General features: G+C 43.8%; 1 protein-coding gene across 1 annotated transcript; it reads left to right on the plus strand.

The window, feature by feature from the left end:
* Nucleotides 1–375: 375 nt before the first annotated feature.
* Nucleotides 376–13,977, plus strand: mylk4a (myosin light chain kinase family, member 4a; the record flags this gene model as incomplete). The annotated part of the gene is made up of 13 exons (XM_084139440.1): nucleotides 376–966; nucleotides 4,451–4,544; nucleotides 5,035–5,608; nucleotides 5,811–5,944; nucleotides 6,730–6,835; nucleotides 7,704–7,797; nucleotides 8,183–8,292; nucleotides 9,801–9,942; nucleotides 10,125–10,195; nucleotides 11,959–12,087; nucleotides 12,210–12,362; nucleotides 13,667–13,745; nucleotides 13,921–13,977. The coding sequence occupies 13 exons, from the start codon at nucleotides 376–378 to the stop codon at nucleotides 13,975–13,977; spliced, it is 2,334 nt and encodes a 777-aa protein (XP_083995566.1).
* Between the last annotated feature and the right edge of the window lie 7,910 nt (nucleotides 13,978–21,887).

Genomic DNA, 21,887 nt, shown 5'->3' on the forward strand with positions numbered 1-21,887 from the left:
AAGTGCAGAGGTGTCAAGCAGTGGGTGAGAGACATAGGGACAATCTCACGACTGGATGACTGTTAAGTCAGAACTCTAAAGGTGTTTCCACGGATTACAGTGAAAAAGTTACTGCCTGTTTTTCTGTTTTTACTCTTTATGGATTTCAATTTAGTTCGTTTGATTTTCTTCATTTTTTTTGTTGTTACGAAATGTTCATTTTATTCACATATCCGTCGTTAAATTAGCTTGTCTGTACAGTTGAAGAGGTACACATAGGGATAAGGCTGGCTGCGTTTTTCAAAAAAGTTGCCCCTTCTGTCTCTCGGACGTTGGTCATCAACCTTTCGGTGACCTTTTTTCTGTCTCGATTGGGTGTCCTAACGTGATTATATCATGAGTTCCAAGATAGTGAACTCAACCCCTGGAAAGTCAAGCATGATGGATAACCTAAACGACTGCACTGGTGCCGGCTTGGACCACATTCAGAATCGCATCGAGTCTCTGAGCAGTAAAATGGACAGGCTGATCAATATCCAGGAGAAGGTCCTCAATCGGCTGGACGGAATAACCCAGGACATCGACGGTATCGAGAGGGACATGGAGACTCTGAAGGTGGACAACGAGGAGATCCATATCCCTGCCAGAGCCCTAACTCTACCCCTGGCTCAGACCCAGGGCACAGGTGTGGTGGGCGAGGTGAGAGAGATGTGTCATGAGATGAGCTCCATCATGATGGCGTTGGACCAGCGCTCGGAGAAGCAGGCTGAGAAGCTGGACGGGATGGAGAATCTGGTCCTCAGCATCCAGCAGGTCATCAGATTCATCGGGGAGACGGTGAAGAGCTCCCGGGTTATGGAGCTGATGTTTATGCGTCCTGCAGCACGCAAGGCCTCCAAGTCCAAAGACAGTAAGGGCAAGGTGGCCATTAAGAGGCAATCGTCTGCAGAAAAGAGCGAGAGCTCAGTTACTAAGAAGACCGACAAGGTGAGATTGGAAGCTCAAACTGCACTAACCAAAGAGGTGTGTTTGTGCAGGTCTATGTAGACTATATAAAGGGTTCTTTAATAAGGCACTTTATGAACTCTTTACTCAACGACGCTCTGGATTACGTTCATGTGAATTTAATAATAAAACACTTGTGTTCAGGTTTTAATTTAGAATGGATTGATGTTATGGATGTTGTGATGGGCAACGTAGGTTAGATGAATTGCTGGATTCACTGTTTCCCCATGCTCCTGCAAATTACATGTCCTTCAAAAAATGTTGTGCACATTCTATTCAGGCTCGGAGATAAGGTGCTCCATGTTTCCATGTTTGGTTTATGATTTGGTTTAGTTTTATGACTTTGGCACTACAGAGGAAAATGATCAGAGCAGCAAAGCTGACTAGTCAAGTGGAGTTCTGTTTCCTAAGGAAGGATTGTGGCTTGGCTCATGCTATTTTTCCTCATGAAGTGATGGAAGATGTGTCAAAGCAATATGACTTTGGGACATAGCGATCTCCACTGCTTGTATAGTGCCATGCAGAGCAGGCCATATTGTATGGAAGGAGCCAAAGCCTTGACACTTACATTTACATTTAAGTCATTTAGCAGACGCTCTTATCCAGAGCGACTTACAAATTGGTGCATTCACTTATACCCAGTATTGAAATTGGTGGGGAACATTCCACCACCTCATGATCAAGTACAGTGGTGTATGAAAAACAGTATCTGTTTACAATGCTCAACCAAAAGGACTCAAATTTGCCCCCACTTTTCACCACCTACAGTATAAAATGTATTGCCCTGCTCATACTGTACATTAGCCTACATTCTACGCTACATTGTCCCCCACATTCTCCTCTACATTCTTCCTTGGCCTATAATGTGGCCACAGGCATCTGGGATAATGAGGGTAAGCACCCCCTGGACGGCATGAGAGGGCCAATGTGGGGCCAGGGCTGGAATGCGTGGGGCCAGGTTTGGTAATGCTGCTGTTGGAGTTCACCTGCATGCTGCGGTGTGCTTTTGGTCTAAAATGGCCTGAAGCCCCTGACTAGTAAGGAATTAGGTGTCAACAGATTGTGATTAGTCAGTTTGTCTATCAATCTTTCTCTCTCCCTCCCTGTCCTTCTCATTCTCTACCTCCCTTACTTTATGTGTCTCTATTTCTATTGCCATCTCTCTCTCTCTCTCTCTCTCTCTCTCTCTCTCTCTCTCTCTCTCTCTCTCTCTCTCTCTCTCTCTCTCTCTCTCTCTCTCTCTCTCTCTCTCTCTCTCTCTCTCTCTCTCTCTCTCTCCTCTCTTTCTCTCTGTCACTCTCTCTATCTCTGTCTCTCCCTCTCTTGTTTTCTGTATGTCTTTCTCTCTATTGCTGTCTCACCCTCTCAGTCCTGTGGTGGCATGTTGAGAGGTCCCAGGGTAGTTATACTGTAGGCGTACTATGGTTTCAGTGATGAGTATTGAGTTCTGTTACCTATATATGCATTACAATTCAGAGCATCCCCCATGTACATTATTTACCTCCTGTGTTTCAGATAAAGCTATTCATAACCCTTTATTAGCAATCCAGCCATGGTAACCGTGTCAAACAGCCATTGATTTAAAGGGTCTAGTAAATGATTGCACTTCACACTGCGTGATACATTTAAGGCTGGCACAGAGGCTGGAACAGAGGCTGGCACTGCTTCAGATGTGAGTGGCTCAAAATAAGCAGGAGATGATTGACCTGTATAGGACAGTGTGCTTTTAATGGTGGAGTGGTTGTACCCGGTAGATGCTGTGTTCAGGTGATCGGTCTTACTTGGGGATGGAGGGCTGGGCCAGTAAAATAAAATATCTCAATTTGAACAGTTTCTCACAGCAGTTAAATAATCCTGCAGCAACAGGAATGTGAATGATTATGTAAATTATAATTAATGGACATTTTTGTAGGGGTTAAGTCTGACATTTAAAAGTGGAAATTACAAACTTTAGAGGCCTTTTTTTAAACCTTGCATGTACTATAGGTTCGCATTTCCTGCTGCGCAGGAATAGGTACTGGTGTATCTGTATCTGATAATTGTAATGTATTCAGACCCTTATTTGGTTAGATAAGGGTCTTTCCATTTCAACACAGTTCTAGCACAAAACCGCAAACTACGATACCGACTTGACATTTTCAGCTTGATTTGAGGTTAGAACTCAAACAGCAACTAAGTGGTCATGTAAGTCCACACGTTAGGGCATACATACCTCTGTGATTGTCTATTGGCTACTGTATGACTCAGATCACCAGGAATTCTAGTTGTCGTCAGAGCTCTCATCAGGTGGTGCCTCCAGCCTCCGGCTGTCTCCCTTCACCTCTAAGGTGTGAGATGACTGTCTACCGCAGACATCTGTCACTGTGGTCACCCTATACACACACCACACAAACCACACACATATTGTACCAAGGCCCCCCATCCTTAGATTTGTCCTTCAGGAAGAAACACTGCTGTCACTGTGGAAACCCCCATCCTCAAAATATCTCCTCTGCCTTACTACTGAGCAGTGCTTACCTCACAACCAACAACACGCCTTGAGATACGTTTTTTAAGATGTTGACCTGCTCATAAAAGGATTGGAGTGTTTACTATAGTACTGGGTAGCCCCTCTGGTTCGAATTCTGTTTGAGAAGACTTGTTTGGTTGGTTGAGGGCAATTTCTCCGCTCAGGGTCAATATTGCATTCCATCGCTCACTGTGACAAGTGATAAGCAATACATTCACAGCCTCGCACATATGTACCAACCTATCCATTCATCTGCTGTGGACAATCAACATCACGCTTTGACTGAAACAAGTTTGGCTTTGTAGTTTGTATAAATACAGTACCAGGATGCTAACCTGAATAAAACAACTGATCAGGCTAGGCTATATGTTTTGAAGGTCACTTTAATGTTTATTTCATCTTTAACATCACCTTCAGTGATTCATTTTATTCATTTCATGTATTGTAACAAGTGTTTTCATTTTTCATACTGTCAAATGTTCATGTTCATTTGTAACCTACCTCCCTCACCACCCCTCACCTTCCTCCTTACCCTCCCTAACAGTGTCATAATCCATCTCATGTTGCATGCCATTCACGCTGTCCAACTAGCATTGCCATGTTGTCTGTCTCCTTAACAGAAAACTACCTCTACTAAAGCCACTAAAGGGACTCAAGGGATGATAACCACTAAATGTGAACCCAAACCTAATACACCGGAGACCACTCACAGTCACAAGACAACAAAGCTCCACGGACCAAAGCATTTCATCACAACTCGCAAACTCTGCAGAAACTTTGTATGTGTTAACTTGCTCACAGAAAACATGTTTATCATGAAGTTTCTGTGCAGTAATACTGTAATTACATAGTGGTAGCGGTTTCAGGGAAATATACATATTTTACCTAGTTTTGAAGAATGTTGACATGTAGACCAAATGCAGAACGTGATGATCTTATCTCTCGTTCTTCCTTTAGCCAAAAGATCACAAGGGGAAGGATGGGAAGGAGAAGTCCAGTTTGAGCACAAAGGGTCTGAAAGCACAGAAGAAGAAGCCCCCAGATACAGCAGGTGCTCACATCACAGCACATTAAAATGTGCCAACAATAGCACACAACCATACAACACACACACAGTGACCTTTACCAGTCAAAACAAACTAACTCACACACAGCAGCACTCACAACATGTAACATGTGAGATGTAAACAACACATGTGTTCCGAAATCTTAGAGAGCGGGAGAGGAAAATAGACTTCTTTGAATGATACTATCTTGGAGCCACAGGAAAGGGAACCAACCGGCTAGTCACAACAGTCTTCCTGTCAGACGTAAACAACAGTATTCTACTAACAAGTGACACCGAAACATCAAAGAGAATAAAAAAGATCAGACTGACACTTCAGACAACCACCTGCCATCATCTTAGGAGGATACTAGGAGTGTGTTGACATTCTGAGATATTGTGCAATCATCTGATTTAAAGTTACCAAAGTGAAAATCATGCAGGTGGTTGAATTAATTATAACTGTATCCCCTTGGCCGTTCTGTTTGTTCGTAAGCAGACACCATCTCCCTGAGGAAGCAGGCGTTGCTGCTGAATGAGGTTCAGAAGCTCAACAGGGAGAATGCAGAGAGATCATCATCATCAAGTCACCAGCAGCAGCAGCAGCAGCTTACCCCTGATGGCCTCCTGGACCTGGAGGCTGGATCTGGAGGGGCCTCAGAGGGGTTGGGGTCATCGCAGACCGAGTCCCTCAGCCCGAACCAGCTGGACTTGATCCTCGAGGGCCCCAAGGCCCCCGTGACCGAAGAGGAGTCATTGTCTGAGGAGGAGAGGGAGGCAGCAGGAGATGGACTAAAAGTGGAGGAGAGGAAGGAGGAGGAGGCCGTAAAGAAGCAAGAGAAGGAAGACCACCTCAGTGAATCCAAGTTCAAGGAAGAGGAGCGAGAGGAGAAGCTGTTGAAAATCACTGAGCAGCCTGAGGAGGTTAGAGGAGCAGAGGAGAGAGAGGGGAACAAACATGAGGAGGACAGTGCAGGCCCATCAGAAGCTGCTGATATGTCAGTAAAGGATCTCCCTCCTCTCCCACCCTCCCCTGAAGCTCCAGGAGAGACTGGCTCCATTCCCGAGAGGTAGAGTATCCCTTCTACCCTCCTCAATCCCTTCCTATTTATTTTATTTTGTATTTCTTTCTCTGTCTCTCACTCTCTGTCCCTCTCACTCTCTCTCTCTATTTCTCTCTCTACTTCAGTACCATTCACTCTGTGACATCTCTCTTTCACATACACACACTCCACATTTCTCTAATTTCTAAAACATGTCTGTCTGTTCCAGCTGTGAAGTCCACAACAAAAGTGCCTCCTCTCAGTCTCTGGAGGCAGCAGAACAGGACCAGATGGAAGAGGGCAGCACCAGCAGTAAGCGTTGGGTGACAGAGGAAGACCTGGGGGTGGAGGACCACAAGAAGAGTCGGGTGGAGGGAGGAGCAGGAGAGGAGGATGAGAGGGAGGGGGAGAAGGAGGAGGGGGAGAGGCAGCAGGAGGAAGAGGATGGAGAAAGGCCAGAGGATGAGAATGAGGGATGGGGCGTCTTCAAGGCAGACGGGGTGGATATCCGTGTGGAGCTGAAGGAGAGGTTGGGGAAAGAGAAGAAGCCGGATCAGTCTACAGAAGTCAGGCAGTCTACTGGGGAACAGTTCTTCATTGGTGAGGACCAGCATCTTTATGGGGTACTGTGGCTTTAAGTCTGGGGGAAAGGTGATACGTACTGAGGGAGGAACTTGAAATGTGCAAGCTCAACTCGACGATTCCATAAATCACACATTAATCTCAGTGGAAAACTGGAGTTACGCAAACAGATATTAGGATTCAGGCCTAATATGAAGTCCAATAGATTGCTAATATGGTGGCAATTACTTTATCTTTTTGTAGAAAATATTCATAACCTTATTGAATTAGGGTATAAAAACATGTTTTCTAGGAGTAACAAAGTACGAGAGTACTGTAGTTTGCATAACCACCATTGTATCTTGTTTCTCATGTTTACCACAGTGTGTTAGTTAGCACAGGGTGATAATTTGATTATGAGGTACCATTACTAGAGCCACATGCTAACTGATTAACAATACAGCTTCTATTTCCCCTCCATGCTACTGTTTGCCAGGGCTCACTTGAAAAATTGATGTAAATCTTAATGTGACTTCCCTGGTTAAATGGTTAAAAATGTAATCATTTTTTATCACATCTCCCTTAAGATAAAAGCCCTCCTCCTCCGGCTCCATTCAACCATCGGATAGTGTCGGCCAAACCGAACCAGATCAGCAACTTCTACACCATCAACAGAGCAGAGATTCTAGGAGGGTAAGTGTTCCTATCCTGTTCCTAGCGATACATGATGATTTGAACCACAAGGTAAAGTTCAAATGACTTTTCAACTGTTTAACTTCAAATTCAAGAACCATTGTATCCATCCGCAATAACAGTATTATTTATTACTGTGAGGTTACAAAGAGTAACGTAAAATAGTGCCTGCTTAGGCCAATCGCTCCCCAGAGAGCAAAGGCCATCAACGACTCCTCTACATCGAACTCTGTTCTTCATCGTACTGAGTTATTATACATTTGTCAATTAGTCGATTCTCCATAAAGTCTTTTGGAAACGAACCCATGGAACAAATCATATCTGACCTAGATCATAGATAGAGAGAGAGGAACAGAGGTCCTTAACAATGTTGAGTTGCGTAACCCTCCCCTCCACTCCTCTCTTCTCCTCTCCCCTGGTTCATAACTCCAGAGTCAGGGCAGTTATTTTTACTGAAAGCCTTCGGGGTATGTGAAACCATACCCCCACTGTCAACTGGGAGCTAATCGCTAAGTGTTAATCCAAATCTTCAAAGAGAGGCCCCTTACTCTCATTTAATGAAATAAAGGAGAAATTAACAATACAATATCTTCACAAAATGATATTACTTTCCTGTATTGGAAGATAACTGATTTTGTATCCGAGGACATACTGATGAAATAGTTCTGATAGTTCAAGTAGTTCAAGTTCTGACTGAGATCCCCCTCCATTCAGGGGACGTATTATCTGGATGAGTAACATTCTAGGATTTGTGACTTACAGGTAGAGGGAGTAAGGTTACGTTATAAATAAGAAAACGATACAGACAGGTGTAACTCAGAAACTTGGAACTGAAGACACCTTACTTATTTTTCCGTCTCTCTCTTAGGGGTCGTTTTGGCCAGGTGCACAAATGCATGGAAAACTCCTCGGGTCTCACCCTGGCTGCCAAGATCATCAAAGCCCGGAGTCAGAAAGAGAAGGTACAAAATCTTAATGAGTAAATGTACTTGGAATATAAACGGACAACACTACACTTGTTAAGGTTTTACAATTTTTCTTCAAAGGCTATGTAAAAACCTCTACACACCTTGCAGCTTCCTTGAAAAATTAAGTCGTTTTGAACTACTTTTAGAGTTCGAACCTACTGTAGTTTTTTAAATCCAAAATGTGGAATTAGACATCTGAACATAACACTCTAAAAACCTTTTCACTCTACAGAAGCGGATGGATGGGGAATATGTTTCTTCCTCATTTTCTGGTTAATAAAACATTTGACCCAGAAAAGAGGAGCCGTACGTTGCCTGCTAGCTGCAAGCAAACATCTGACACCTCTCATTGTGTGGTTGGTGTGTGTTTGGCATGTAGGAGGTGGTGAAGAATGAGATCACGGTCATGAACCAGCTGGACCACGCCAACCTGATCCAGCTCTACGCCGCCTACGAGTCCAGGAACGACATCATCCTGGTGCTGGAATAGTACGTTCCCTCCACAGAACTAAATAAAACATATCAGCATTACATTGTACACTATATATACAAAAGTATGCGGACATCCCGTCAAATTAGTGGATTGGAGTATTTCAGCCACACCCGTTGCTGACAGGTGTATAAAATTGAGCACACAGCCATGAGATCTCCATAGACAAACATTGGCAGTAGAATGACCTTACTGAAGAGCTTTCAACATGGCACCGTCATAGGAGGCCACCTTTCCAACAAGTCAGTTCTTCACATGTTTGCCCTGCTAGAACTGCCCTGGTCAACTGTATGTGCTGTTATTGTGAAGTGGAAACGTCTAGGAGCAACAACGGCTCAGCCACGAAGTGGTAGGCCACACAAGCTCACAGAACGGACCGCTGAGTGCTGAAATCGTCTGTCCTCGGTTGCAACACTCACTACTGAGTTCCAAACTGCCTCTGGAAGCAACGTCAACAAAAGAACTGTTCATCAGGAGCTTCATGAAATGGGTTTCCATGGCCGAGCAGCCACACACAAGCCTAAGAGCACCATGCGCAATGCCAAGTGTCTGCAGTGGTGTAAAGCTCGCCGCCATTGGACTCTGGAGCAGTGGAAATGCGTTCTCTGGAGTGATGAATCATGCTTCACCATCTCGCAGTCTGACTGACAAATCTGGGTTTGGCGGATGCCAGGAGAACGCTACCTACCCCAATGCATAGTGCCAACTGTAACATTTGGTGGAGGAGGAATAACCTTAACGCTACAGCATAAAATGACATTCTAGACGTTTCTGTGCTTCCAACTTTGTGGAAAAAGTTTGGGGAAGACCCTTTCCTGTTTCAGCATGACAATGCCCCCGTTCACAAAGCGAGGTCCATACAGAAATGGTTTGTTGAGATCAGTGTGGAAGAACTTGACTGGCCTGCACAGAGCCCAGACCTCAACCCCATCGAACACCTTTGGGATGAGTTGGAACGCCGACTGCGGGCCTAATCGCCCAATATCAGTGCTCTTGTGGCTGAATGGAAGCAAGTCCCCGCAGCAATGTTCCAACATCTAGTGGAAAGCCTTCCCAAAAGAGTGGAGGCTGTTATAGCAGCAAAGGGCGGATCAACTCCATATTAATGCCCATGATTTTGGAATGAGATGTTCGACGAGCAGGTGTCCACATACTTTTGTTAATGTAGTGTATGTCTATGGTTGTCTGTTCCTTCCCGCAATGTTTTCTCAACCCACATCTTTAAGCTTAAAAATGTTTTATGCCATGTTGACACTGTAGATAGAGAATACACGATAGGTCAGTGCACTAGTATCTTTAAGTCGGTGGATTTTGAGGAAGCTTGTTTGTCATTAAATTATTGTGAGTGTGTTCAGGAAGGTACAGCAGCATTTTGAGTGTACTGATACAGACCATGGTACATACAGGCTTTACTTCCTAGCAACCAAAAGCTCAAGTCATGTTTTTGGCCAATTTGCTTTTTAAGTTTCTGCAGCATCCTAATGTGTTTTTGTGTGTGTGATTGCAGTGTGGATGGAGGGGAGCTCTTTGACAGGATCATCGATGAGAACTACACCCTGATGGAGTTGGACACGGTGCTGTTCATCAGGCAGATCTGTGAGGGCCTGCAGCACATGCACAAGATGTACATCCTCCATCTGGACCTCAAGGTAGACTACCACACTAGTGTTCAGATCAGTGTTAATGTGCCAGAGTTAATTGTTGTCCATAGCCACTGATGTTATTGATAGCATGTCAGATTGTACACAACAGGTAACAATGATTATCATTATACTTGTGTCTTGCTATTGTTTCACCTTGAATTATGTCTTTTTTTTGTTGTGTTTTTCAGCCAGAGAATATTCTATGTGTGAGCAGAGTCACAAATAAAATCAAGATCATCGACTTTGGACTTGCCAGAAAGTAGGTTTCATATTCACATGAATCGCTCATTTTAATTTGCATAATTGTATAACATACAGTTGAAGTCGGAAGTTTACATACACCTTAGCCAAATACATTTAAACTCTGTTTTTCACAATTCCTGACATTTAATCCTAGTAAATATTCCCTGTGTTAGGTCAGTTAGGATCACCACTTTATTTTAAGAATGTGAAATGTCAGAATAATAATAGAGAGAATGATTTATTTAAGCTTTTATTTCTTTCATCACATTCCCAGTGGGTCAGAAGTTTACATACACTCAATTAGTATTTGGTAGCATTGCCTTTAAATTGTTTAACTTGGGTCAAACATTTTGGGTAGCCTTCCACAAGCTTCCCACAATAAGTTGGGTGAATTTTGGCCCATTCCTCCTGACAGAGATGGTGTAACTGAGTCGCACACGCTTTTTCAGTTCTGCCCACACATTTTCTATAGGATTGAGGTCAGGGCTTTGTGATGGCCACTCCAATACCTTGACTTTGTTGTCCTTAAGCCATTTTGCCAAAACTTTGGAAGTATGCTTGGGGTCATTGTCCATTTGGAAGACCCATTTGCAACCAAGCTTTAACTTCTTGACTGATGTCTTGAGATGTTGCTTCAATATATCCACATAATTTTCCTTCCTCATGATGCCATCTATTTTGTGAAGTGCACCAGTCCCTCCTGCAGCAAAGCACCCCCACAAAATGATGCTGTCACCCCCGTGCTTCACGGTTGGGATGGTGTTCTTCGGCTTGCAAGCCCCCCCCTTTTTCCTCCAAACATAACGATGGTCATTATGGCCAAACAGTTCTATTTTTGTTTCATCAGACCAGAGGACATTTCTCCAAAAAGTACGATCTTTGTCCCCATGTGCAGTTGCAAACCGTAGTCTGGCTTTTTTATGGCGGTTTTGGAGCAGTGGCTTCTTCCTTGCTGAGTGGCCTTTCAGGTTATGTCGATATAGGACGTGTTTTACTGTGGATATAGATACTTTTGTACCTGTTTCCTCCAGCATCTTCACAAGGTCCTTTGCTGTTGTTCTGGAATTGATTTTCACTTTTCACACCAAAGAACATTCATCTCTAGGAGACAGAACACGTCTCCTTCCTGAGCGGTATGACGGCTGCGTGGTCCCATGGTGTTTATACTTGCGTACTATTGTTTGTACAGATGAACGTGGTACCTTCAGGCATTTGGAAATTACTCCCAAGGATGAACCAGACTTGTGGAGGTCTACAATTTCTTTTCTGAGGTCTTGGTTGATTTCTTTTGATTTTCCCATGATGTCAAGCAAAGAGGCACTGAGTTTGAAGGTAGGCCTTGAAATACATCCACAGGTACATCTCCAATTGACTCAAATGATGTAAATTAGCCCCTAATCAGAAGCTTCTAAAGCCATGACATCATTTTCTGGAAAAATTCCAAGCTGTTTAAAGGCACAGTCAACTTAGTGTATGTAAACTTCTGACCCACTGGAATTGTGATACAGTGAATTATAAGTGAAATAATCTGTCTGTAAACAATTGTTGGAAAAATTACTTGTGTCATGCACAAAGTAGATGTCCTAACTGACTTGCCAAAACTATAGTTTGTTAACAAGAAATGTGTGGAGTGGTTGAAAAATGAGTTTTAATGACTTCAACCTAAGTGTATATAAACTTCTGACTTCAACTGTATATGATGTATCGCTGCATGCAGAATTAAAATATTGTATTTGTATTGATAGATTCCCAATAAAAATAAACATGTATTCCCCCTAGATACAAGCCCAGAGAGAAGTTACGAGTAAATTTCGGCACCCCAGAGTTCCTGGCCCCAGAAGTTGTCAACTACGACTTTGTGTCATTTAACACAGACATGTGGAGTCTGGGAGTCATTACATATATGTTGTAAGTACACACACACACACACACACACACACACACACACACACACACACACACACACACACACACACACACACACACACACACACACACACACAATAAAGATTCTTCCTCTTCTTCCACAGGCTAAGCGGTCTGTGTCCCTTCCTAGGTGATGATGACAATGAGACTCTGAATAACATTCTGGCCTGCCAATGGAACTTTGAAGAGGCAGAATTTACAGACATCTCAGAGGAGGCCAAAGACTTCATCTCCAAACTCCTCATCATCAATAAAAGGTATCGTACATCTGCTTGATTTCACAATATATTGCACAATGTATACTGTATATTTTGCAATATATTGCAATATATTTTTGTTCTATACGTTTTACATCTGTTTGTACGTACAGTACCAGTCAAAAGTTTGGACACACCTACTCATTCAAAGGTTTTTCTTTATTTTTACTATTTTCTACATTGTCTCACAAAGACACAGCGGTTGGAACCAAAAATCTCCAATTTGGACTCAAGACCAAAGGACACATTTCCACCGGTCTAATGTCCATTCCTTGTGTTTCTTGGCCCAAGCAAGTCTCTTCTTCTTATTGGTGTCCTTTAGAAGTGGTTTCTTTGCAGCAATTCGACCATGAAGGCCTGATTCACACAGTCTCTTCTGAACAGTTGATGTTGAGATGTGTATGTTATTTGAACTCTGTGAAGCATTTATTTGGACTGCAATTTCTGAGGCTGGTAACTCTAATGAACTTATCCTCTGCAGCAGAGGTAACTCTGGGTCTTCCATTCCTGTGGCGGTCCTCATGAGAGCCAGTTTCATCATAGCGCTTGATGGTTTTTGCGACTGCACTTGAAGAAACGTTCAAAGTTCTTGAATTTTTCCGTATTGACTGACCTTCATGTCTTAAAGTAATGATGGACTGTCATTTCTCTTTGCTTATTTGAGCTGTTCTTGCCATAATATGGAGTGGGTCTTTTACCAAATAGGGCTATCCTCTGTATCTTGCATGGAGCCCCAGGCCGAGGGAGATTGACAGTTATTTTGTGTTTCTTCCATTTGCGAATAATCGCACCAACTGTCACCTTCTCACAAAGCTGCTTGGCGATGGTCTTGTAGTCCATTCCAGCCTTGTGTATGTCTACATTCATGTCCCTGACATCCCTGGAGAGCTCTTTAGTCTTGGCCATGGTGGAGAGTTTGGAATCTGATTGATTGCTTCTGTGGACAGGTGTCTTTTATACAGGTAACAAGCTGAGATTAGGAGCACTCCCTTTAAGAGTGTGCTCCTAATCTCAGCTCGTTACCTGTATAAAAGACACATGGGAGCCAGAAATCTTTCTGATTGAGAGGGGGTCAAATACATATTTCCCTCATTAAAATGCAAATCAATTTATAACATTTTTGACATTCTTTTTTCTGGATTTTTTTGTTTTTATTCTGTCTCTCACTGTTCAAATAAACCTACCATTAAAATTATAGACTGATCATTTCTTTGTCAGTGGGCAAACGTACAAAATCAGCAGGGGATCAAATACTTTTTTCCCTCACTGTATCTCACTGTGTGTTTGTGTGTGTTTTTCTGCAGTTGGAGGATAGGTGCCTCTGAAGCGTTGAGACATCCTTGGCTCTCTGATGCAGTCCTCCATCACCGTCTTCATGAAAAGGTAAAGGACACCCACTAACTTCTTATAGAGAAGATAGTATGGTATCACAGCTGTTATGCTATTACTACCATATTATGTAGTGGTGTAGTTCTACTAATTGGTTTGCTGTGTTTTAGACGTTTTTGTATTTTATTATTATTGACTTAACTTTGTGTTTTGCCTCTGTGTTTTACAGAAGAACATGTGTAACCGCTCACGCAGATCTTCATGCGTACCCACCACAGATAGTTGAGGTAATTCTCTAACCCTTCCTCATCAAACCTCATCACACATTTTCTCCACTAAGACAGAATCCTACTGCATATTTGAACAATTGTGCAAATACCCCATATAGTCAAAGGGGATGTTTTCCCCAAAAAATATTGTTATGTCAGGATTCAGCCCACAATCTCAACAAAACAATGTCCTCCTAGAGACAACCAGGTGGAGGCATGTCTCAATATTTGCCCATGACTGTGACAAGAAATTCAGATCAAATTTAGCCCAGAAATGTTGACATTGCTGAAACTGAACTGTTTCCTATCCCGTTATGTTTTGAGCAGCATGATGACTTGACGGCGCCAGCGGTGGCCACTTGGACCAAGCCTGCTGTACACCTGTAGAACTATCTGAGCTTACCTGTCTGTACACCTTTAAAACTACCAGAGTTTACCTGTCTGAACACCTTTAAAAGTATCAGCGCTTAACTCTGTACACCTGTAGAACTATTGGAGCTTACCTGTCTGAACACCTTTTAAAACTACAGGAGCTTACTTGTCTGAACACCTCTAGAACTACCAGAGCTTACCTGTCTGAACACCTTTAAACTGTAACAACTCCGTAGGTGGAGGAGTGTGTCACGTGTGGTAGTGCAAAACCAAGAGACAATTCAGCACCCAAAGGGGATTTATTAACTGGTAAAAAAATAAATAAGGCCAATACTCAAAATCAACAACTGGCCCTTTATGGCAATAACTGAATGTAAACGTATTATCATCCCCAGTGATTTATTTTACCCCAGGGCAGAGAGCGCTCCAAACCATTGCCATTGGGTGCTGACTGGCCCAATGGTTCGGCGTGTCCTCCTCACGGCTCGCTCTCCCTCTCTGAATGCCACTGCCTCCCCATGTTCTGCCGCCCTAATTGCAGCCAGTTGTACAAGATGTGCAGCTGCAGTCTCCGTGGAGTCTCTTAAGTCTCTGTGGAGAGATGCCACACCTTGTAATGAGTTATTTAGCCACCAAGCAAGCCTTTCCCACCCCTACACACCTCGGGTGCTCACACACCTCCCACCCCTGCTTCAACCCGTGGTTTGTACCGGCCAATGCCCCGATAGCGTCTCCGCTTGACCAGGCATCTAATCCAAGGAGGTACACCCCTGGACCTCCAGGGTCATACACCAGAGGTTGGTGTTCGGTATCTCCATGGTTCACCATCTTCCTGGGTCTGGTTCTCGGCCACCTTCTGGGGCACACACGATAACTGGTTATTGAGAGGGGGAAGGTTCGCACCTCCATGCGTCTGTGCCTCCTCACCAGCCTTCCTGTTCTCCTTTGAATGACAACACAGTTTCCCCCTTAAGCTTTCTTCCACCTGGGCCTCAGGGTTTCTGCAAAGTCTCGGGTTATCATCACAGAAATGTTCAAAAATCTTAGTTTTACAGCAGTTTTACCTCAAGCCCCTTTTCTTTCACAGAGCCTTTCTTTTGGTCACCTCCAGTCCTTCTTGTGAAACCATGCTTCTTCAACATTTTCAGAATAGAGCACCCCGACGGCATGCCCCCTGCCTTCGCTCTGGTCAAAGGACATTGAAGGTCCATGCCAGGAGTTTGAGGTTTCTCAATTTCTGAACATCCCTTTTCATTGTCACTTTCATTGGTCACACTCACCACCATAGTGCCGTCTTGGACCTTTACCTCATGGGACTGGGGCTCGCTGTCCCCTGCTGGTGTATCTGATGGTGGTTGACCAGTTTCTGTGGAGTTGGAAGACTCTCCCTAAGGCCCCCTGGTAACCAAGACCTTGCCAAAGTATTGGGTTACCATATCACCATCAACTGTCTCAATGAACTTGCCTGACCATGGGAGGCCCTCTGACTCCCAGGCCCACTCTCCAACTCTCCACCACTCCTGGGGAGGCACAGTAACATAGTTTGTCAGGCTTACCCATGCCTTGTAGCTCTTCCATTCCCGTTTGACTGGGTGGATGACTGGCAGAGCTCCACTGCCTCCTTGGCCTCCTCCTGTCTTTAAAGGGGATTCTCCTTCTCTGGCTGTGCCTTTTTCATCTGTGTCGTCTGAGAAGTTTGACCTGAGGGTGAGCCAGTTGCCTCAACTGCCCTGTTGGGTTCTTTCTCTCACCGCCTTCTGTGCAAGTGCTCCACCTGCTGGCAGTTCTGTCTTCTGGGTTTTGGAGAAGAGACTCACATCAACCATGGTTAGACACTTCAGACTCTTTAAACCTCTCCACTTCTGAATGACAATCCAACTCCCTTTCAGACCTCTTAACTCATGACGCAACTTCACTCACCAGAGTATTGGGCTGCTTCCCTCTTGGCTGGTTGCGCCCTTCTATGGGTTCACCCCAGTCCCCGATGGAGTCTCCCCACCAGTCTTCAATTTGGGAGCACTGGAACTTCCACTGGTCTCTGCAGGATCCTTTGGACCGCCATCTCCCGGTCACAACTTCACCATCAGGGGAGCTTGACACCTCTTCTGGGGAAATCAAAGTGGGAGAGTCATCAGTGGAATGTGTTTGGACTGACATTCTTGTTGTCCTGGGAACCCTCTGTAGAACCATGCTCCGGTCCGGTTCCTTTAACCTTTTCTGGCCATGGGTTCTTGAAACACAGGCTGTTTGCTCTTCGGTCAAGGGCCTGGGCTGTTCAGTGGTGCGGATAGACAACTCACAGGAAGGAGCAAACATCATGTCCCCTGAAACGGAGAGCGGGGTTTGATCCCACCAGAGCTCAGTCTCCTCCTGAGTCCTAGGACTTGCCTCAGCAGATGGCTGTGTTGCTGCTCTTCACGCAGTTGCACCTCAAGGCTACGTAGCCTCTCCTGCTCCTCTTTGAGCGACAAGGAGACCTGCTCCCACTTGGCCCTCCAGGCCACATCAGATGTCTCCAGCCTGTGAACGACATCCTGCATTTTATGAACCTCCTTGCATTTTTCTTCCAACTGTGCTTTTACCTGCTGGAAGTCCTGCTGAAGCTTCACCAGACTGCTTGCAGTGCTGCAGTGGTTGCTGGTTGCTTCGGAAAGCTGACCCTCAAGATGACTTACTTCAGTCTTCAGACACAACGCTTTTCTGTTTCCAGGTTTTCAGTCTCACTTTTCCAGTTTTCCACTTGTGATTGCAATTCAGAGGCTTTACCTGCCAGGGACATCTTCTCCTCCATCAATGCCACCACTCTCTGCTTGGCTTCCATCGCTGACTTCTTTGCCATCTATTTCAATTCACTTATGAGGCTCTTCGCTGCCTCCTGCTCAAGCCTTCTTGCTGCCTGCTCCTCTTCCAGACAGGCCTGCACATTTTTGAGGTGGGTCATTGTTCCTATTCATTGCTTCTCAATTACCTGGGCACGTTTACTTGACTTCTGCTGTTCCTCCTCTGACTGCTTGTCCAGCACCCTTCTGGAAACCCCTGTTCCTTTTGAACTGGAGTGCAGCTTTTCTTCCAACAGGGACAACTTCCCAGCCTGGGCTTCCCCTTGCAGCTCTGCCCTCTGCCGGAAGACCTCTAAATTCTAGGCGCTGGTTACCTGCTCTCTACGCTCCTTTTCTGCACACTCGCAGGCTACCTCAGAGACCTCCAGGTCCCTCTTCAGCTGCAGCATTCCAGCCTCTAATTCTTCTCACCTGAGCTTTTCCTCTGTGAGCCGAGCATTACTTTCCTTGAGCTTTTCGGCTTGCTCATTGGCAGTGTGAACTGCCTCTTTAAGATAAATGTTATCTCGATTCAGAACAGTGACCTCTTCTTCCCAAGTCACTACAACATCCTGGAACTTAGTATTTACCTTCTGAAGCTCCAGATTACATTTCTGTGTGTGAGCCTTCGTCATACTCACCTCTTCCTTTTGGTCACTGCACTTCTCCTGCAGGCTAAGGACCATACTTGACTTCTCTTTCAGTTGACTTGTCAGCCGGTTTACCCTCTTCTTGTCGCTGAACGTCTCCTCTTGCACGGTGGCCAGCTGCCTTGACTTCTCATGGAGCCGTTTACTGAGGCCATGACGCTCTTCTTGTAGGGTGGCGCACAGGCACCCCAGCCGCTCCTTCAGGGCCTCTTTGCTGGCCCTTTCTTCTTCAAACAGCCTCTTGAAGGCTTCCTTGGCCTGGTCAGCATCTAGTAGTGGGGCCTCGTGCCCCTGCTGCCCCTGGGTGTCTGCTAACAGGCACCTGCTCACTTCTTCCATTGCCTTCCCCCTTAAGGTATCAGCGGGCACTTCTTTGCTCCGGCCACAGGTGGCAGTACTTATGTCTGGCTGAGCACTGTTCAGTCTGATAGCTGCAGTGATTTCTGTATCTACAAGAAGCCCCTGATGGAAAGAGTTCTTTATGGCTGGTGAGAAACTCAGGAATACCTTCAGAGCTCTTCGGTGCTCCCTTGTGAGTGCTTAGTCCCCGCCATCACCAACCACTTCAAGGTTGAGGGACTTGACATCCACTCTTCTGCCAGCAGCATTTTCTCTTGCAAAAACCGACTTCAGAAAACTCGTCCTCCCAGCCTACAGGGCACCATAACTTGTCTAACTGGTTGTCTCAGGTTGCACTACCACACGGGGATGCTCACGTGCCCGCATTCTCCACCAGTGTAACAACTCCATAGGTGGAGGAGTGTGTCACATGTGTGGTAGTGCAAAACCAAGAGACAGACAAGGCAGTTCAGCACTCAAAGGGGATTTATTGACTAAAAAAAGGGTTCACAGGTAGCTTGGGGAATCTTCATGTCCCGAAAGAATGTTCTCACAAAGAAATAAGGCCAATACTCAAAATCAACAACTGGCCCTTTATGTCAGTAACTGAACGTGAACTTAAGTCACTGGGGAAGATCATATTTTACCCCAGGGCAGAGAGAGCTTCAAACTTTCGGCATTGTGTGCTGACTGGTCCAATATTTGCGACAAAGGTTTGGTGTGTCCTCCTCACGGCTCTCTCTCTCCCTCTCTGAATGCCACTGCATCCCCATGTTCTGCCGCCCTAATTGCAGCCAGCTGTACAAGATGTGCAGCTGCAGTCAATTATGTCTCTGTGGAGAGATGCAACACCTTGTAATGAGTTGTTTAGCCACCAGGTGGGGCCAAAAGCCGGCCTTTCCCATCCCTACACCCCTCGGGTGCTCACAAAACATACACCTGTAGAACTACACCTGTAGAACTACCAGAGCTGTGTGATGAATGGACAATACATGTTACTTTGGCTTACTAGAAAAAACGTGCTGTTTGGTTTTATTTAGTACATTCAGTAGTTTCAGGGATAGGTCAAGAATTAGACAAAAGGAAGGGATTGGTTTTAGTGGAAACGTATTGACAGTGATACTTTTTGCAAAGTAAAAGTACTATTCCCACAGTTTAGTGTGAAAGTTTAGAGCAATTGAAGACTGGAGGGTGTAGTGAAAGATATTATGTTAGATATGTGAATTTAATCTACAATGCAAGACAGTATAACATAACACCAACACCTAACTGCCCTGATCTTGTAAATACTTTTGGGGTTTGATTTTATCAGACAAACTAGATCCCTGAGACATTTTAGCTGAACTTTTAGCCAAAGTTTGTTTGTTTCCCAGCTCATACAGTTTTACTGCTCTCTTCCCTCATGTGTGAATCCATTTTGATTTGCTCTATTTCCATATCAGTTATTCACAATGCACCTCAAAGTATATGCTGTAATGTGACGCTTATCTCTTTTTCATTTCATTTTCTGCTAATGTAAAAGAGTTCCATGTTGAGTACTGTACCCCACTTTTCCTCTGACTGTGAGTGTATTCATGCAAACCGAGGGATTTTCCCATTTCACTTGACTGATAGATAGACCAATGTCATATGTTTGTTGTTTGTTTTGTGTTCTCTTGACATTTGGTGTAAATAGATCAAATATGTAAATGTTTTCTTAAACCCTTTAATGTGGACCTGGAGTACTTAACACTTTTTCAGTGGCATTAGTCTGGGAAGGCATTGTTATCCTGCTTTCATTTTCTTAAAATCATTCGATCTGTTGTTTTCAATTGCTGTTGATATATTCTATATTGTATTTTTGGAAAAGCTGTGCTTTCTCTAAAAAATGGAAATGGTTGTGAACAATGTTTTGTAACAAGATGATTGGCAAAGTTAAAAAATGCCTCCCAGAATCGGGGTCTGCATCTAAGGGTTAAGTTTCAGAGACTGCTCGTTTTGATTTCACACACACACACACACACACACACACACACACACACACACACACACACACACACACACACACACACACACACACACACACACACACACACACACAATTTGTATGTCCACTTTATAGTTATTTAAATAAGATTAATTCATGAAACTAATCCTAGCATTGAAAGAAAAATACCATGTTAGAAGTTATATGTTCTTATGCCTGTAGTCATGTCCTGCATTGTATTTGTTCATGTGTGTATAAAAAAAAAACATTTTTACTTTATATTAAAATAATCCAAGTCTTATCAGTTTTTTTCTTTGTTTTATTTGGAAACCTTTGTGTAAGATTAAGCATGTAATTTTTATTTGGCCTTTTTTGTTAATTCTATTTAATGAAAGCATGTTTTTGGCTTGCATGTGCTCAGTAAAACCAATATAGTACATATATATGACACATTATACATAATTATTGCAATGTGTAGGTTCGTGCTTAAATGTTTGCATTGTTAATATTGTTGTTTGTTAATGCTTGTCCGCATTTTATCATATTAATGCTTGTCTGCATGTTATCAAATTGTAATTAAACAATAACTACTTTATTACCTTCCATGAAGGTTGGCTATTGGAAAGTATACTACCTATTAGAATGAAATATTGTTAGTATTGAATATTTTTCACTTTTTATCATTTCCTCTATGGTGTATATCTTTTCTTAGGTTTACAGTTGTATAGACAGTGAAATTGCTTTCTAAGTCCATTGAACATTGATCATCATTGTTTTGAAGGTTAGAGTAGAACACATTCTGTTCAAAAACATTTATTTAAAAAACAACTTCCTTTTTCTGATCAAAGCAACAGAGTGAAAAGCATTTTGAATTCAATGTGCATTTTGAAGTGTTGTCGCATTAAAAATGAAATAAATATTACAGAGAAAGGAAAAACACGTTTATTATCACAAGTGTCTTTTCATTGAAATGATCTGTAAAGCAAAACTGTGCTGTATTTCCATTAAATTAGAATACATCTTTAGTTCTGCGTTCAGTCACTCAGTGTTGGTAGGTTCCTGACTGTAGCTCCTGTAGCTCAAGGCTCAACCAATCCCTATGGGTTTCTGATAATATTGGAAAGAAATCAGTAGCCTACTCACAATTTCAGTATATAGTGAACAAAAATGTAAACGCAACATGCAACAATTTCAGCGATTTTACTGAGTTACAGGTCATATAAGGAAATCAGTCAATTTAAATAAATATATTAGGCCCTAATCTATGGATTTCACATGACTGGGCAGGGACACAGCCATGGGTGGGCCTGCGAAGGCATAGGCCCACCCACTTGGGAGCCAGGCCCACCCACTGGGGAGCCAGGCCCAGCCAATCAGAATACGTTATTCACCACAAAAGGGCTTTATTATAGGCAGAAATACGCCTCAGTTTCATCAGCTGTCCAGGTGGCTGGTCTCAGACGATCCCACAGATGAAGAAGCTGGATGTGGTCCTGGGCTGGCTTGGTTACACATGGTCTGCGGTTGTGAGGCTGGTTGGATATACTGCCAAGTTCTCTAAAACGACGTTGGAGGCGGCTTATGGTAGAGAAATTAACATTAAATTATCTGGCAACAGCTCTGGTGGACATTCCAGCAGTCAGCATGCCAATTGCGCGCTCCCTCAAAATTTGAAACATCTGTGGCATTGTGTTGTGTGACGAAACTGCACATTTTAGAGTGGCCTTTTATTGTCTCCAGCACAAGGTGCACCTGTGTAAGGATCATGCTGTTTAATCATC

Source organism: Coregonus lavaretus (assembly GCF_964263955.1).
Source record: "Coregonus lavaretus genome assembly, chromosome: 23".
Classification (NCBI taxonomy): Eukaryota; Metazoa; Chordata; class Actinopteri; order Salmoniformes; family Salmonidae; genus Coregonus; species Coregonus lavaretus.